Source organism: Typha latifolia, chromosome 5 (genome assembly GCF_019914945.1).
Source record: "Typha latifolia isolate L0001 chromosome 5, TyphaL0001v2, whole genome shotgun sequence".
NCBI classification, from domain to species: domain Eukaryota; kingdom Viridiplantae; phylum Streptophyta; class Magnoliopsida; order Poales; family Typhaceae; genus Typha; species Typha latifolia.
Window position 1 is genome coordinate 16,206,532 of NC_133090.1, and position 18,315 is coordinate 16,224,846.

At 41.1% G+C, this 18,315-nt stretch overlaps 5 protein-coding genes across 6 annotated transcripts; 3 read left to right on the forward strand and 2 right to left on the reverse strand.

Moving 5' to 3' along the window:
* Positions 1-153: 153 nt before the first annotated feature.
* LOC140788016 (uncharacterized) lies at positions 154-2,901 on the forward strand. Its single transcript, XM_073137097.1, has 2 exons — positions 154-896; positions 2,648-2,901. Exons 1-2 carry the CDS (start codon positions 195-197, stop codon positions 2,807-2,809), a joined length of 864 nt encoding a protein of 287 aa, XP_072993198.1. The 5' UTR covers positions 154-194; the 3' UTR covers positions 2,810-2,901.
* A 1,594-nt stretch (positions 2,902-4,495) lies between these two features.
* Positions 4,496-7,468, forward strand: LOC140787963 (calcineurin B-like protein 7). 2 transcript variants are annotated; one of them, XM_073137009.1, is made up of 11 exons: positions 4,554-4,632; positions 4,825-4,899; positions 5,041-5,163; positions 5,240-5,376; positions 5,683-5,765; positions 5,859-5,918; positions 6,007-6,115; positions 6,239-6,291; positions 6,525-6,605; positions 6,726-6,838; positions 6,961-7,468. In XM_073137009.1, the coding sequence occupies exons 4-11, from the start codon at positions 5,295-5,297 to the stop codon at positions 7,028-7,030; spliced, it is 651 nt and encodes a 216-aa protein (XP_072993110.1). In that variant the 5' UTR covers positions 4,554-4,632; positions 4,825-4,899; positions 5,041-5,163; positions 5,240-5,294; the 3' UTR covers positions 7,031-7,468. The 2 variants fall into 2 exon arrangements, with proteins under 2 accessions (XP_072993109.1, XP_072993110.1); XM_073137008.1 differs by lacking the exon at positions 4,825-4,899 and having other exon boundaries at positions 4,496-4,632.
* A 130-nt stretch (positions 7,469-7,598) lies between these two features.
* LOC140787965 (late embryogenesis abundant protein 1-like) lies at positions 7,599-8,519 on the forward strand. Its single transcript, XM_073137010.1, has 4 exons — positions 7,599-7,754; positions 7,851-7,943; positions 8,072-8,152; positions 8,238-8,519. The coding sequence occupies exons 2-4, from the start codon at positions 7,887-7,889 to the stop codon at positions 8,340-8,342; spliced, it is 243 nt and encodes an 80-aa protein (XP_072993111.1). The 5' UTR covers positions 7,599-7,754; positions 7,851-7,886; the 3' UTR covers positions 8,343-8,519.
* A 597-nt stretch (positions 8,520-9,116) lies between these two features.
* Positions 9,117-10,204, reverse strand: LOC140789205 (GDSL esterase/lipase At4g10955-like). The gene is made up of 2 exons (XM_073138811.1): positions 10,143-10,204; positions 9,117-10,074 (listed from the first exon to the last, which is right to left on the reverse strand). Exons 1-2 carry the CDS (start codon positions 10,202-10,204, stop codon positions 9,117-9,119), a joined length of 1,020 nt encoding a protein of 339 aa, XP_072994912.1.
* A 2,401-nt stretch (positions 10,205-12,605) lies between these two features.
* LOC140789082 (strigolactone esterase D14) lies at positions 12,606-14,121 on the reverse strand. The gene is made up of 2 exons (XM_073138684.1): positions 13,612-14,121; positions 12,606-13,218 (listed from the first exon to the last, which is right to left on the reverse strand). Exons 1-2 carry the CDS (start codon positions 14,007-14,009, stop codon positions 12,789-12,791), a joined length of 828 nt encoding a protein of 275 aa, XP_072994785.1. The 5' UTR covers positions 14,010-14,121; the 3' UTR covers positions 12,606-12,788.
* Between the last annotated feature and the right edge of the window lie 4,194 nt (positions 14,122-18,315).

An 18,315-nucleotide genomic window follows, 5' to 3' on the forward strand; every position in this document is an offset into this window, starting at 1 on the left:
TGTAGTGTGTCGACCCTCCGAAATGACGCAATTAGCCTTGCTTCGCCACTTTTGAAGTAAAGGCTCTCCGCGAAATTGTCGAGACTTGTCGGGGAGTATTTTGACAAAACACTTTTTATATATAACGGCAGCCTCCCGTGTGGCCGTGTCCCGCTTCGCTTCTACTCTCCTCTCTGAGGCGATGCGGAGCAGCCATGGAGGTCCTTAGCCTCAAGCCCTTCTTTAGGGTCTCCTCCTCTCTCCTCCACCGAAACCCTAACCGTAGTCGCTCCGATGCCTTCTCCGCGAGACCCTACTCCGCTCCCCGCTCCAAAAAATCACCTTTCTCCCTCTCCTCCTCTAATCGCCGCGGAAATCTCCGACTCGAGCCGCTACAAACCCAGTCCGATGTGGGTTCACCTCCCTTCTCCCCCTTATACCTTCTCCTCTCCGTGCTCCAATCGTTCGGTGGTTTCCTCCTCTCCCGTGGCCCAAAGCTGCGATCTTGGCTCCATGGCGGCCTCCCCAAGGAGGAAAGGAGGGATTTTGCGCTTGGTAGTGGGATTGGAATGTTTCTTATGAGCACCACGGCGGCGGTGTCTAAGTCTCGTGTCAGCCCATTCCTGCAAACCCTCGCCGGTAACCCGACGTTTGTTTCGGGGCTGGTGGCCTGGGCCCTGGCGCAGACCCTGAAGGTGTTCTTGAACTTTTTCGTGGAGAGGAGGTGGGATTTTGGAATGTTGTTTAGTTGCGGAGGGATGCCGTCGTCGCACTCGGCGCTGTGCACGGCGCTCACGGCATCAGTGGCTCTGTGCCACGGGGTCGGGGACTCGTTGTTTCCAGTTTGTCTTGGTTTCAGTCTCATAGTTATGTACGATGCCATTGGTGTTAGGCGGCACGCAGGGATGCAAGCAGAGGTGAGAAGGGATTTCCTTTAGCTGTTTCTGTGTTTTTTAACTACTAGTTCCTAACATGCTGATTCAATTAAATACGTGCCGAGATGTAAAATTGTCTCTGGTTAGAGTGCAATGGTACAATGTTCAGTATAAACAAGAGCTTGAAATCATGCAGAGCTTAGAGTTATGTAAGGTAATGGTAGTGTAACTATTCTGTTTGCTAATTATCATTTGAATGGAGAAAAAACTTAGGCTGCTTACATTGCACATAAACAAATCTAGCAAGTATTTCTAGAAAAATCTGTGAAAGAGTTGCAACGTAATAGGCTTAAAGAGATTGTAGTGTGGTGTTGGAAGTACCAAAATTAAGAAGATCAAAATGCGGTAATATTATAGTCCTATGCAAAGAAATCATAGATCACTGTCAAAGAAATAGTTCACATTCACAAACCATTATGTAGATGAACAGTGTTTAGGGAAGTAATTTTACCTGCATGTTGGGTCCGGATTTTATTATGGAAGACACTGAAGACATGTGCTAGAAGGATGTATGAATAAGGATGTGGGGATGAATTACAAATTTGAGTAGAAACTTACCAGTAGAACTGCTCACTTTCCCTTTGATATATTTGCCTAAAATAAGGAGAGACTAAAACAACTATTGCAATATGTGGTGGTGATACGGTACCTCTAAGGCTTCTTCAGAGACACTGCTAGTGGTTAGCTTTTCACCCTATCCCATGTTGAGTACGAGCAATACAATATGCTACCTAAATGTTGTTCTGCTACAACAGTTTCTGTATTCATTCCAAATCTATAATTGTTCATTAAGGCTCCATTTGCTCCATGGACAAAAGTAGCCAGGTTAATATGATTACCATTATCAAGCCTTGGATGAAGAATGATGAAGTGTAACAATTACACTTATATTTACTATTTCAACTGTCCTTCTTGACTTGCTTACACAAAGATTGAAGCTTTTGTATCAATCGACAATAGCTATATGAATCCATTTTCTCCATCGAGCTCTATGTTGAGCTCATGTGACACCATTATTTGGTCATCTACCCTCCACCATTGTCTCTTATCCTCTTACTTTGTCTTTGGTTCTATTCCTCTGTAGCTAACTATTTTTGTCTTTCCTTTCTTCATAACTAATTTTCTTACTTGCTTCTGACTGACAAATTTAGAAATAGTTAGCTACATGTGTCCAATTATCACATCTCTATCCCATTCTTCAAGCAGTTAATGCCATTACTGAGAACCCTGCTACATTTATCATTGAGCAGCTGTCCTTCACCATGATGAGTGGTTACAGAGCTTTCCCATGATTCAGAACTAGTGTATCAACTTGTAAATGACCATCATGAAGATCTGTTTTCTATTATCAGTTATCTGTTATTTTTGTGTCAGGAAATCAGGAAGGTCATTTCTAATTTTCCTCCTATAAATTGTAAAAAATATTGTTGCTAGAGAAAATTTTATTTGGGACGATGTATGCATATTTAAGTATGAACACATGTAGTCAAACATTATAACATCTGACCTCCTCAACTGAAACTGTGGAAAACAGTAATCTTCCTTTTATACTTCATGTTAGACATGACTATATTGACATGCATCTACATGTTTTTATGCACTTATGTATTTGTCTTTGTTGTTTCTGTCTGGATGCATGCATCTAGCGACTTTAATGCAATTTCACATAGACACCTTTCAATTACTCTTTGCGCCCTCTCATTTACTATTCTAATATTTGCTAAATTATGTAGGTACTCAATAAGATCGTCGAGGACTTGTTTCAAGGTCATCCCATCAGTGAAAGAAAGCTCAAGGAACTCCTAGGTCACACTCCTTCACAGGTCATTGCAGGGGCTCTTCTAGGCATCTTGGTAGCTTGTTTTTGCTGCCAAGGTTGTGTTCTTGCCATTTAATTTGCTTCATTGAGCACTTTCAAGAATGCATGTATTGTCAACAAATCCTTGCACTAATAAACACCAATTCAGAGATATATTTTTTTTAATCATTTTTTCTTGCTCAAGTTAAATTGCTTGGTGTGATCACTTTCCACTTCTTCATTGGATGCTTCAAGAGAAGGAAAGAGAGGAATTCTCATCATTCTTCCCAAATACTAAAATGCAAACCATGGTCTAATTTACTGCATTCTATTAGTATAGCTTTAATGACTTAGCTCATCTTCAGCTTGTTCCTGGCACAGAAGGACCAGTTCAAATACTGTGCACCTCTTGGTGCGATCATCTTTTGAGCAATCTCAATCCACGAATCCTCCAATAGATTGGGTGCTAATGGTTCTTGCAACTTGCAAGTGGGCATTGCGTGAGGCATCAAATAGCTCGGCTGTCACTTTCCAGAGTAAAAAATAAAATCCTCTATTGCTCAAAATCACATTTACTGTTCTTTGCTCAAATTCTGCTGCCTTTTTTTTTTGTTCCATCTGTTTTGTTTGCAAATAATTTACAATATAATTCTTTCTTTCTCAAAGAGAGGTCATTTCATTTAGGTGCCACTTTTGCAATCTCTTATAATCACATCAAAATGACACGGATTTCTTCAGAGATGATGCTCATGGAAAAGAATTCCACTTGCTAGTCACCATCGCCACCTTGGACTTTTTGGAGTGGGATCTAAATGTTATTAGCCCATTGCTCTTTTCGTACTCCAAGGACACCATTTCTGACCTCCAACAACAAAAAGAAGAGAAAAAAGCTTAAAGGCAGTGCTCTAGTATCCTCTCTTCCACTGCTCCACAGTTCCCCAACCGAAGAAAGAAAATTGCACAATTGAAAGAGATGCAAACAAAGATATAGTTGCCATTTTAAGTACAATAACTTGTAATTAGATTGAAGGAGCTTAAAGAGTTTAGAGGTAAAGATGTATGCAAGCTTAGTAACAAGACTGTTTTCATGACTCCTACCTGCATCACTAAGAACCATTGTGGCAAAGTGTTGCACTGCCTGTGGTTGCTAAATTATGAAAGAGTTTATTTATTTTCTATGAAAAAATAGAGTAGGTGGTTTTAGAGATCAAGTAATGGTGATTGATGTGGACTCTTTGTTAGCATTGTATGTACACCATTCAGTCCATACAACCATAGAGATTCCCATCTTTCTGCCCATAATTGGGAATACTCACAACTTGCAAGATCTTGTGTATACTTCCAAAGTGCATATCATCTATAGAGTAACTATCACTACAACAACAACAACAAAAAAAAAAAAATTGAGGCCCATGCTTTATTACTATATTTTTAATTAAATCACTTCTGTTGTTTTAAGTGTGATTGGATGGATGGCAGTGATCAGGAAAGAAAGATCGAGGGATAATTACACTAGCACTTCTTGACCTTGTAAATATTTATGAATTATTATTTTGTCGCGTACTTAGGCTTCCAAGTTTCAACTTGCTTAAATTTTATTATCATTAAGCACTACGATCTAACTCTGATGTAGTTTTCTGAAATAAGATATGGCATAACTCCATTATAAATTAAAGGAGTAAACTTTTTTTTAATTGTTATAACGACTGGGTTTTTTTTTATATTGTTAGCTCTAGAATATTACAATTTTATGAATCTAAACAACGAGAAAAACAAAAGAGTTGACCTGGATTTGGATCTCATACTGTCACTATAAATAAAAAGGCTTCCCGAAGAGAAGAGAAGAGAAGAGGAGAGAGAGGGAGAGAGAGAAAGGGAGGTCTTGCTCCAAAGGAAGAGGCTGGCTGCTCTTATTCTCAGGTTAGTTCGTCTCCTATGCTTCTTCTCTTATAATGGTCTCCAGAAATTGGAATAAGTTCTCGTATCGGTTTTGTGTTTTCTTATACATCCAAATTTGTTCAAGAGAAATCTCAAAATGGAGTCAACTACTCCTTTGTTTGCCATATTCTTTTCTATGGGTATTTGATTTAGTCGTCACTGGTGGTGGTATAGACGAAGAAGCAATCCTGCTCTTATCTTGTTTGAAGTAAACTACTCGTAGGAAGTTATCAGCAGAGGAAGGAGAGGGTGAGACTCAGCCATCTTGGGAAACCCAAACTTTTTCATGCCAACTGGTCCCTCAAGAATTGTTCCTTTTTTTTTCTTTTTTTCTTTTTTGTTTCTTTTGTTAGTCTTACTACTTCGTGTTCTATTATAATGTTCTAACAGGTGACTGAATCACAAGTGAGATGTCCATGATATGCACAGAGAGAGCAAATAGCTTGGATTTTGATCTTTAGGTGCTGAAGTTTGTGTCTCTTGGCCATAAATTCTCTTGAACATTTGGCACTGGTAAAATTATGCGACAGAATGGTTGTTGTTTATTAAGGTTTTGTTCTTGAATTTTGAAATTCTCATTCATCGGCAGGTTTTAATTCGGGGCGGGTGGCTGTTCTCTTCTCTTCTGGTGCTTTTCATTTGTGATGGGCTGTGTGTCTTCAAGGCAAATCCGACGCGCATCACAGGGATATGAAAATCCTGTTGTCCTTGCTTCTGAAACTTCTTGTGAGCATCTTCCTAATAAAATTTGTTGAAAATTCATGATTTGCTTTTACTTCTTTTTTTTTTACATTATTATTATGCCCAAGATGCTTTGCAGATATCTAACTAATATTATGTGGAACAATTAATATCAAAGTGAGATTTTCATCTTCGTCTCTCGTTATTAATCTGAGTTTTGGACGCCCCTACATGATTTACTATAATTTGTTTACTTTTTACAGATTATTTATCTTCTGATCATCTTGATAAAGTAATCATGCATCCTATGCATTTTAATTAATGGAAATATGCTTTAATATCTAACTGCAGTTTCAGTGAGTGAAGTAGAAGCACTGTATGATCTATTCAAAAAGTTGAGCTGTTCGATAATCAATGACGGGCTTATTCACAAGGTTTTCTCTTTTATTACAAATGGAAATATTGGTATGGTTATAGTTCATTGGTTTCTTACTCAGATTATTACCTTTTTTTCTTCTTTTGAATAGGAGGAATTTCAACTTGCCCTGTTCAGAAAGAGCAACAAAGAAAATCTCTTCACAGACAGGGTTAGAGCACTCTGTGTTCAACTATTTCTTAAATTCAATCGTTGGATTACGATGTGTTATATGCTTATTTCTACATTAATATGTTCAGATATTTGACTTATTTGATGTAAAACGTAATGGGGTCATTGAATTTGGAGAATTCGTTCGATCACTTAGCATCTTTCATCCAAATGCACCAGAAGCAGAAAAAATTGCATGTATGTGTATTTCTTGACCTTCGCTATCTTTCTTTTATGCTTCATTCTTTTCTTGGTATTTCTCAGCAAAGAAGATGACGATGAACTCATAAAACTGGTATGTTCTGAATGTTTCCTATGCAGTTGCATTTAGATTGTACGATTTAAGGCACACCGGTTACATTGAAAGAGAAGAGGTAAGCTTCAACACTCTCCATTTCATAGATTATCATCACTTAATTATATATTGTAACATGCTGGTGTAATTCATACACCAGGGTTGCTATAATTTATTTCAATGAGCTAGTGCATGTTTTATTGCTAATTTTGAATCAATGTTTAAAATTAGCTCATTTGATACAGATCATCCTCTCTCATATACATAGTGTTAATAAGTAATTTTCTTCTCAATCTGTGGTTCTTTCGTTAGCTGAAGGAGATGGTGCTGGCTCTGTTGAATGAATCAGATCTATCTCTTTCAGATGATGCAGTTGAAGCGATTGTTGATAAAGTAAGGAGAGCTCTGTCATTTCATCCTCTTCTTCTAATGCTTTCCTTTGAAGCAAGAGATTCATTTTTTTTAATATTTACTAGGTGTGTTTAATTTTCTTTCTGCTATTTTGGCATGTAGACATTTGCCCAGGCAGATGCAAAAGGCGACGGAAAGATAGACCCAGAAGAATGGAAAGAATTTGTCAAACAAAATCCATCTTTGTTGAAGAACATGACCCTTCCATACTTGATGTAAGTGTTCCATATTTCATTGTCTAGTATACAAATGTCTCACCTTCTAACTGTCTTATTAATTAACGATTTAGTTCGATATCATCTTAATCCGGTTTTGCATGGCTCTGTTGTTTCTCTAGGGACATTAGTGTGGGATTTCCTAGCTTTGTTGTGAACTCTGAAGTCAGTGATGCAGACCTCATGATATAAGATAATGCAAGTTGCTATCATATCTGTTCACCTTCATATCTTGTTCGTGCCTCCTCGCCCAATATCTGAAATAAAGGAAGCAAGATGCCATTGTGAGGCATGAAAGTTGAAGTGGCTTATCTTAGAATGACAGGCAACAAGCAGATGTCATGAAACTTTTCTGTGACTGTTGCTAGTTTGTGCAGAGAAAGAAATACGCTAGCTAACCGAGAAACAAGCATCACAAGCAGCGAATAACTCATCTTCAAACTGCTCCCTTACATGTAAATTGTAACTTCTGCTGAAATGGTTTTAGACCATGCATTTAGTTTTATCAAATTATTATCACCAGTGCTCTACTGCCTTTTCCTACTTTCTGTTTTCCTTGCAGCATTTGTTATGTATATGAAGATGATAAATTCACTTAGCATCGAAATCCATCAAGACAGTTGGAAATTCTATACATCTCCCACATACTTTATACATATCTTACATGCAGCCGTTCTTTTAAATCTTATAGAAAAGTGAAAATGTGACGATGAATTAGGTTTCTAAACAATTACCTAATTCTTTTTTCATATTTATTTAGATGTTCATGAATGGTTCTGGTTACCTTGCACTACATTAATCTTGGTCTCCTGAGAACCTGGACAAAGCCTTGGCTTCCGGGCTACAGGTCCTCAACAAACAACAATCCCTTAAGCGGATCACAAGGATTTGGCCCTTGTCAAACGCCTAAAACAATGTAACTACTCATCTAAAAGCCATGCACGCGGAGCTCTATAAGTACCACTTTATTGCTCTTCTTGTTGCATTCACTGAGTTCTGCTCTCATTGTTAGCCTACAAGTCTTCTTACTACAAACAAAGGCAAAGAAATGGCCGATCAATCCGATCTAAGTTACAAGACTGGCCAGGCCGCTGGCCATGCTCAGGTGAGCGAAGAAATTCTTCGTTTTGCTGCTGGCTGTCTCGAATGTATCCTACATCAGTTTAGTATCATAATTGCATCATTCTACGTTAAACTTATAACATTTGGATGAGTGTTGTTTGATGATGATAGGTAAAGAAAGACGAGATGGTGGACAAGGCATCTGAGACCTGTAATCAAGGCAAAGCGCAGGCCGGAGGCTTCGCGCAGCAGGTAACTAAAAAGGGAGGAAGTACCTCATAAACTTTGATGTGTATCTAATGAGATTGTTTAAATCCTTGCTGTGATTGGTGTATAGACTGGGGAGCAAATGAAGCAGATGGCCCAAGGAGCTACGGATGCAATCAAGAATGCTGTGGGGATGGGAGGAAGTAACAGTTGTTCTACAACCACCAAACCATGATGAAGTGATCAATATCCAGTTTTGATCTTTTAATTTGCTTTGCTCGTCGTCCTTCCTGGAGGTTCTTCCTTCAGGTTTTCGGTTCAATAATCTAGCTATTTTGCTGCATGTTGTGTTGCATTCTTTCAGCATGTAATTGTCTGTCTGTGATGGAATTTTGTAGTGGAATTTCTTTTCTACAGTAGAATCTTGGTAGGAGTACTTAATGAGTTAATTAATTTACCTGCAAAACATGCGATCCATGAGCTAAAGAAAGAGATCAAATTTGCAAATAAGCACATACAGGAACATCCACATTGCTCCAATGTCGCTTTATGACGAGACAAACTGACAATAAGTACATACATCCAAGCAATTAAAGTTCGATTTGACGACACTTATTTGGCAGCACTAATATTGAAAACACTTATATACAGCGGCTTTCATACCGTTGGCAAATGCTCCATATATAATACCAACGTTCACGTTCTAATGCCGGCATAGCCAATATAATAGCAAAACCTTAGCTACTCCTTGCCAGAGGTGAGGAGGGTGGAGAAGGCGACAGAGCCTCCGAGAGGGGTTGGTCGGCTACGGCGGACGCGGGAGGAGAAGGATGAGCTAAAGAAAAGTTCAGTTTGAAATTGTAACGCTTAAAAATCTACAAACAACATAAGCAAGCTTTGACCATAACGAGAGGATATCTTGAATCCGAGAATATTTGACCATGCATGCCCTTCAATCACTAAGAACATCAAAAACCTCATAGTACTCAACAAGATCATATAATATTAACTATTCGAGTTCATCGTAGCGGTAATGACTCGATTGCAACGTCAGGCCTTGTGTCCACCACTGCTGGATCCCATGCGCCAGGTCAAATTCTGATGAAGGACAAAGATTTTCTGTCAGAATTGCCGATGGAAGGAGGTGAAATGGCTCAGACTCCGAATCATATACTAATAGATTTGTAAACGAATTCTGCGTCGCCACCTTCTCGACTGTTCCTGCACCAATTTCCGCCATCGTCTTCCGGTGCTCAAAGTAGCCAATATACTGCGAAGATACATGGTCTGCTGTATTAACGAAAAGATTTGGAGTCCATGAGCGTGCCATGGCAAAGGACTCACTGGACTTGTCCTGATGATTTTTGACAATCTTAGCTACTCCAGCTTTTATAAAGCTACTCATAATGCGAATCCCCTTCTTAACCTTCTCGTTTTTTATCAGATCAATCGGGGCTGATACAAATGGTGGGTTGAAGAGAAAGGCTTTAAGATTGACACCCTTCCTAGCCATACTTTTGCCGGCCAACGTTGCCAGGGCTGACCCCAGAGAATGACCAGCTAACCAAATTTTCTCATCTCCATGAGCTGAAACAAGGTCGGCTACAGCTTGCGTTGCAATTATGGAACGCGATTCCTCTTCGAGTTTATGCATGACAAGTTTGAAATCCAGTGCAATATCTTGTTTAATAGATTTCAACTTCAATAGTGTACCTCGGAAGGCAATCACATATTTAGGGGCTGAGGGATCTACAATAGAACCAGAAGGTTTGAACTCATAAATAGCGCCGAAGATGGAGCCGTCTTTGTCATCAACAAGCTTTTTTATTTGTTCAAAATGGAAACTTTTCCACCACGGAGGTGCTCGAGCTTCAGAACCTTCACGCCTTTTTTGCCGATCACGCTCAAGAACATACGCTCCTTGAACCAAACTGGCAACAACACATCTCTGGTGATGCGGATCATTCCTGCTCCCAAAAAAAAAAAAAGTTCATATATAATTGGATCTAATATATACAGTTGCACCGTAACGTACCACTTGACGAAGGTCAAACCAAAGGGTCCTGAGACCTCAAAGACATCCTTTTGGGAGGGCATTGTGCTGTGCTGCTTGTTGATCTTGGCCCCTTGAAGCACCGGAAAATAAAGATGTAATGATCGGACTTTAAGAACATAAATAAAGAGCTAGTCTTGAGGGACTTTATGTTTGATTTAGTTCTTCCTCCTTGCTAATTGTCGATGATTAATTAGTAAGGAAAACAAATGAGAAGTTACCTGCAACTGGTGAGGATCTTTAGTAGAAACTTATTTGGCAGCTAGCTCCAATTTGCTCATTGCCCACTACCTCTTACATATATCATAGACATTCGAGTTCGCTTCTGTGGGCTCGAACAAGCTGTGATTTGAATGACTTTTAAAGAACATGCGAGTTGCAAGTTGATCAACTGCGTACTATGATGCGCAACAAAACTAGGTCAGATTAATTATAACTTGTAACCAATTAGAACGTGCATTTCTTCCAGTTGACTCCAATTATTGAAATGAATTAGGGAAAATGATAGTTGGTTCCCAACTGGAATTAGTTTGCAACGATGAACTTCAATTGATTTCGTTTGGAAAATCGAGCACATCTCCGAAATGCCATGCAAGTTGCTGCTTCCAAGCCATGATATCCACGTCCAATTGGTGGCCTTTTTCTTTCTCTCTTTGAGAGGGAATAGTCCAATGTACAGCAACTTGTATGTCCTATTGTATCCTATAATTTCCACGTCTAGGCACTGTTTGAGTAAGTAGAGAACTTCTTTCATAGGAAATTTTTAATGTAGGAATTAAAAAGTGATATTAAAGGATCTTATGCAAAAAATAATTGTAGTTTGGGTGGTTTAGGAAGTTTTAGAAGAAAAGAAATTAGAAAAGGAGAGATGGGAGGAAGAGGAGGAAGTGGTGGTGGTGGTGGTGGTGGTGGTGGTGGTGGTGGGCGGAGGAGGAGTTGCATCCTGTATTTAATATTCTAGAGAAAGGAATAGTAAAATGTATAGAAGAATAAGAGGAGAAGAGAGGGACGCTGGGGTTTGTCTTCGTTTTTCTACTTTCAAGGGTCTTTTTGCAAATTACCACCTTCGATTTACCCGTTAGTTACTACTAGAAACCACCCTTCCTTTTAAATATTTACAAATCAGCCCCTACTTCTTTGAGTATGATGGGTAAAGGAACGGGTTTTCTTTCACTCACGCCCATCTTTTCTTTACAAAATGCTCCCTCTCTCTCTCTCTCTCTCTCTCTCTTTTTAAAGAGAGAAAAAGAGAAGAATAGTGCTTGGTCAACTACTAGAATACATTAAGAATATTTCTACTAGATAAACTAGATGAATTTTTAATATGTAAGAAGAGGAGGTTATTAATATAATTTCACAAGGATAGTCTGACTTTTTCTCTAAGAAAAGAAAAAAAATGTACAACTCACTGATTGAGGAAACCATGTATTTCTTCGTCACCTCATTATTTTAAAGAATGAAATTCTTCCTATATTTTATCTAATCTGATCATCCAAAGGTTTTGTTTTATTATATATTGCTCCTCTACTAAAGTCTAATGAAAAAATTTCATCAAATATCGACATGAATATCAATTAGAGAATTGAATCTATAACCTCTAAGTTTAGTAAGACAATAATAATTGAGCTGCAATGGTGGGTTTAACCATCACTACCTAAATGTAATGCAAACCACATTTACTTAAGGAGAATATGTATGTTTACTGTTACAAAGTCAAGAAATTAATGTGAAACCCCAACACAACGACGACATATCGAAAGCACGTAAAAATTCATGAAAAGGAACATCTAAATAGCAATTAAGCTAGCAAGCAAGAACAAATGGAGAGGTGGAGGTTAATGTCAGCAGAAACCCACTTCTTCCAGAGAAGAACAGGAGCGACGACGTACGGACAGTTGAACAAAGTCCTTCCAATGATCAAACTAAATAGCAAGCAAGAACAACCTTAAAATTCTTTGACCACCCATAGACCCAACTAAGAAATGCAGAAGAAATCAAACGCAGGCTGGCTACTACGCAAGTTGCAGCTTCCAAGCTGTGACTGACGTTCACCAAATTGATGTCAGATTGCATTATTAATAGCAGTTGGATCTTTAAAAACGGGGGGGGGGGGGGAAAGTCGAGTCTTTTGCACGCCAAGATGTTAGTTTTCTGGAGAAGGGAATCGAGTAATGGAGCTCTGTAAATTTTAGGAAGGGAGGAGAGGATAGGAGAGGAGAAGAGCAGCCGACGGCGTTCAACGGTCCGACCTTTCTTCTTGTCCACCTTCAATTCAGCATTTACGACAAAAAAGAAAAGAAAAAAAAAACCCTCATCTCTTTATATTTACAAATCAATCCCCCCACCTAGTGGAATACCGGATCTTAACCGTGTGGGAAATTTTAAATAACACCTTATACTTTTTGGGCCACTATTTGGGAGGTTGATGTTCTAATTGGGCCTCTGTAGGGAAAAGCCGGTAGGCAAAATATCATAACATGAAAGAATTACAAAGCTTAATACAGAGAGAAATAATAAGAGAAGGTCCGGATTTGTTTACAATATACAACATTTTGCCCGGATTAAGCTGTAATTATAATAAAGATAAAGTACAAGGCGTAACTATTTTGTAGCTACGTAGCTTAATATTTAGATAATTAGAACTTTGTCAAGAATAGCAAGCAGCATATGATGAGCAGTGAGCTGTGGGAGATGACCATCGGATTCAATAATCTCCAAGGATGCATTGGCCTTCATCTTGCTCTGCATGTAATGCCCAACGGAGAGAGGCACAGCGAAGTCGTTGGCGACTTGGATAATGGTGCAGGATACCTCAACCTTGTCCAAGATATCTCTATTATCAGAGAGAAAGATACTTCTTGCAACCATTAATGCAACCTCTGGCCTCATGTTATGGAAACTTTTTCCCAAGATTTCAACGGAGTTTGGATCGTTTACGCCGACGGCGAGGGCGACGAAGCTCTTACCCCATGCATGGAAATCGGATTGGATGTAGGAAAACAAGTTGTCTACTTCTTCTCTCTCGAATCCACCTTCATAATCTTCGGTGTTCAGGTACCTGCAGGCGATTATGCTACTAAATTTGATGTTTACGGAAATTTATGACTTAAACTCTATCATGCAACGTAGTGTTAATGCTTTTCATTATAAATTTAACATGATGACTTCTGAGAGAATAACAAAAAAATCTTATTTATAGGGTGATTTTTCCTAAATATTCCTAATGTTTAAATTTGGAGATCTTTACAAGGATTTTTTTTTTTAAAAAAAAAAGAAAAAAAGATTAAGCTTGAGAGACTCTGAGAATATTATTGATGGCTATGATTTTTTCTAATATATTGGTAAAGTAATTGCTCCATATATTTCGATAAGTAATTATTAGCAAAAGGGGAAAGAAAAAGACAAGTATAATGAGAAGCAACAAAGAAGAACATGGACGGCACCAAATAACCTTGGCGATGCGCCGATGAGCACGAGATGGCGGAAGAGGTCGGGCCTTTTAATGGACGCAATGCAACCGATCATGCCGGCCATCGAGTGTCCGACAAATATAGTAGCTTTAAGGCCCATCTCGTCGACGAGCGACACGAGATCGTCGGCGAAGGCGGCGAAGGAGTAGTTTGAGGGGTGCAGCACTAGTCCACTACCTGAGCCAGAGAAATCCCAGTCGAAGAGCAGCAGTTGGTATCTCTCAGACAAGAAAGGGATCACCTTCTCCCATATGGCTTGGCTTCCTCCATATCCATGGGACAGCACAAGAGTCTTCTCTCCACTCCCTATCATCCTTATGTTTCTTATCATGCTCATCTTCATGTCCATGTTCATGTTCATGTTCACGGCCATGGTCATGAGAGAGAGACAGAGAAAGAGAGAGAGAAAGGTAGGCTTGGCTTGGTTATTAGTGTATGGTATTATATAGAGTAGGAGGATTCAAAAGTGTGGAGAGAGATGGAGGATAGTGTTGGAAGTATGTGGGCTGGATTGAAGAATTATTTGGTAACAAGTAAAGATGAATTTAATTGTTTCAGTTATAGGTTGTTTTCTCAAGACAAGTCTAAATGCATGGCTAGCAACCCCTAGATGAATTCAATTCAATTCAATTCAATTCAATGTTTTATTCATCATCTTTGCCTAATTAATTTAAGTCATCAGTAATTGAGAATAAGTAGCATAGAATAATTATGCTAAACAAATATTGTAATCGTTTTCAAGGCCAAAAAGGTCGGGGTTGGCGTTACTCGGAAGGAGCCGTGATCTCTTTAGATTCCCTTCCAAGAGAAGGCAGAGAAGTCTTCCCCTCCACAGGAGGATACATCCAAAGAGGACCTTTTCGCAATAAAGGAACAATTATTATTTATATTTTGGTGAAGAATAAACAAACTTTATTCATCCACCACATACGTTGTTGTTGCTGATCCATCCAAATAGTTTAATTGGATATGGACGTAACGTTATATGGATACAACTCTGACGCACTCTACTCTCTCTCTCTCTCTCTCTTATATATTTCTATATTCCAAAATGCTCAAAAATCCCGGCCGACAGAGAGAAACTTATTACTTCTTTTAGGGTTGAGGACATTAATATATATATATATATATAGATTTATTAACGTATTAAACTTTTCCATATAGATGCACTAACTGAAGGACGCCCAACTTTTCCAAATAAATGATCACAGCTTTTGGGTTTAAATGCAAATAGTCAGAACTTTTTGGAGCTTTTTATACCAGTAATGTTCTATTTATTTATTTTATTTAAAAAGATTGTTCTTCAAACTTTACTAAATAGTATTTAATTCATTATAGTCCTAATAAAAATACTAAAATATTTTAGTATTATATATATATATATATATATATATATATATTTTTGACTTAGTCTTTTAGCAAATAAAAATTAATTATCTGATAATAAAAACGCTGAATTGAGCATTTTTTGTAGGACGTAAATTAGATTTTATTTGATAATAAATAAAAAAAAACTGATCTAATCCGGTAAAAAAAAACTCTTAACTTTTGGCAGTAAAATTAAATCCATTCCATTTGCTCCACCAAACATTCTTTTTTTTGCATTTGCTGCATCCAGGGCACTTGGCATGACATGAGAGCACAGATGTAGTTGGTTTGCGGAAATTTGCTGCGACCGGGGTTGGAGAAGACTCGTGATGGGTGAGGGTTTTACAAGGTCGTGGTGGTATTTGACTAGTCCGAGTGGGGGATATTTGCAATTATTCTCTCTCTTCTTCCCACTCCAATGGCGTCGGAATCGCAGTAAAATCAAACAGGCCCCATGGCGATCTCTGAAAGAAACTTGTGGAGTAAATAAAAAAGAAGATGGAGGTTCCACCAGCAACAACGGGAGGAGAAGATGTGCACCAGCGGAGGGCATCATCGTCGAAGGCGTCGGAGCCGGAGGAAGCAAACCAGCCCGCAGCGGGGCAAAGAAATCCAAAGGAGGCCAACAGAACTTGGGCTTCAGTAGCGGCGGGGAGCAGATCAGGCCGTCGGAAACCGGGAGCAATACCAGAAGAGATCCTGGCAAAACTAAGAGACCAGCTGGAGGACAGCGTGGTGATTGACCCTGAGGTGCTGAAGACTTGCAGGAACAGATGGAAACTAGCACTCTTCGGTAGATTCCTGGGCAAGGGCCTACCGCTGGCCTGGCTGAAAGCCATGCTAGCAAAACTCTGGACAGGGATTGAAGGTTTCTCAGTCTCTGACATGGAGGAGGGATATTATGTCTTCAGATTCGAGAAAGCCGAGGACCTGGACCATGTGCTGATAAATGGACCATGGACGGGTCCAAGGGCAAGTGCTCAACCTCATCCCATGGCGAAATAACTTCCCGGCCGTCCCGGAGGCTTTCATGACAAAGACGGGCCCTGGATACAAACCGCACAATCTCCCGTAGGAATACCGGGAACCGGAGGCTCTCATCCCAAAAGCGGCATTCTTTGCGAGGCAGATTACGCGTTGATGAAACAACCCTAGACCACTCCGAAGCCGTTTCGCTCGGGTGTGCATCGAGGTAGACCTTAGCAAACCTCCGAAAAAAATGACGGTATGGCTCTACCGAAAGGAAGAAAGGGTTGATCAAAGAGTGCGGTATGAAAGTCTCCCTAAATTCTGCTTCGCGTGCGGGAGGATCGGGCATAAGGCTGAAGAGTGCGGCTTCTCGGCTACAGCGCAAAGGAAGGAGTCGCTGGTGACCACAGACGGCGAGGGAGGAGGTGAACAGCGAAGTACAAACCCAAACCGGCAACAGGCCAACAAGGAAGAGGACAGCGGATACTATGGACCTTGGTGCACCGTCCAAAGGAAGCCGCGGTGGCAGGCTACCCAGAGGGGAAAGCAACCCGGTTACGCATACCGTACCTCGGCAAGCGATGGGAAAGATCAGGAACCCATGGGTAAGAAGAAAGAAGGGGAGAGAAAGCCAGGCGATCCGTATCAATTCCCACAGGGTTCCATGGGACACGGCAAGGAAAGAAGGGCAAGACAGCACGGAGATGTCCATCCGCATGCCGGAAAAGGAAGTAACCCGGAAGCTGGTCTAGGTACAGGAAGACGTCCCCGTCGAACGCAAGAGTACCAAGCAGACCATGCGCACGCAGAGAAGACGAAGACGGGGGCAGGGGCGCAGCAAGGAGAAGGAAGAGCAAGGAAGGGTGCCTCGTACCAGAGGCCATGCACGTCAGGTGGAGAAGGAATAAAAAATCAAACGGCGGGGCCCACGTCAAGTAAGAAAGCCAGTGATGAGAAGCAGAAGGAAGTACGGGTGGACGAGCCAGAAGACGACACCGATGCAGAACAATTAATGCCAGACGTGAGGGTTTCGGAAGGAAGAGAACCCAACTCGCCAGGTGTCGGGGAGGCGAGGGGAAAAACTGCAATGGTCCAAGGGATAACTGTCTTGTTAGGCTCAGGAGTCCAGAGGGCACAACGGTCAGCCTACGTCAAAACAAAGAAAAGTGCTGGCGGAGAGCGGTGGAACGCCAACGGCTATCCGGCGCAGTTCGTCCAAGACGGACTGGTTACGGCAGGCTTCACCCCGACCGCTGCGAAACAAACTAACCCACCGGGGAATCACGGCGAAACGGTGGCGAGTGAAGAGGTGCCTACTATCGGAAGACCAGGGAGGAGGAGGACGGCAAGGAAGGCGATGCCAGATACATGCAGCTTGCCCTGGTGGCAAACAAAGCTAATGACACTCCCGGGGCAATGGAAATTGAGACGGAGCTGGAAGAGGAGAATACCAACAGAGGCGGGCATGCCATACCCACCTCTAAGAGAGGCGGAGTTGCACTAACAGGCTGCCGGCCAGCCATCCCACAAGGTTTAACAATGTTAAAAACCTTAGTGTGGGCTGCAGAGGTGCCCGCAAGAAAGAGGCACTAGATCGTTGTAGAATCATGATCAGGGACCATAAACCGGAAATGCCGGCCTTGCTAGAAACGCACACCACCGGGCCGGGAGGCGGAGCAGTGTGGCGAAACAGATTGGTAGAGGATGGGCGTGGTTCGCTATCCCCGCGCAAGGCAGGTCGGGAGGCATCCTGATCCTGTGGAAGAAGGAGCTTGGCTGGGTGGACGTGGCTATCGTATCAAGATATGCAGCTCACCTAACCATAACCCTAACGTCGGGTAGATCCTGGATTTGGACCATCGTGTATGCCAGCAACCTTCTGGAAGGCCAGAAAGAACTCTGGGAGGAGCTGAAGAACATGGCCTGTCTAGACAAGCCGTGGGCGATCATAGGTGACTTCAACGCTTACCTGTCCCGCCAGGAGAAGCGGAGCAGTGCTGAAGTTACGCTAGGGCTGAAGGCAAAGGCGTTTGCAAAGTTTGTAGACGAGACGGGGCTGTGCGACTTAGGGTTTGAAGGCATCCCTTTCACCTGGTGCAACAACCAGCAAGGGTCCCGTCGCATCTGGGTTCGGCTTGACAGAGCCCTAGGCAACACGGAGTGGGTAAGCAAGCACCCGGACTGCAAAGTTCAGCACCTGGATAGGGGTGCCTCGGACCATGCCCCGCCGCTCTTCAAGGTTCCTAGGCAGCCATGGAAAGGATCAAGCGACCATTAGGTTCGAGCTCTTCCGGATGGAGTATGAGGAGTGCCAGAACCTTGTAAAGGAAACCTGGGCGAGGCAAGCC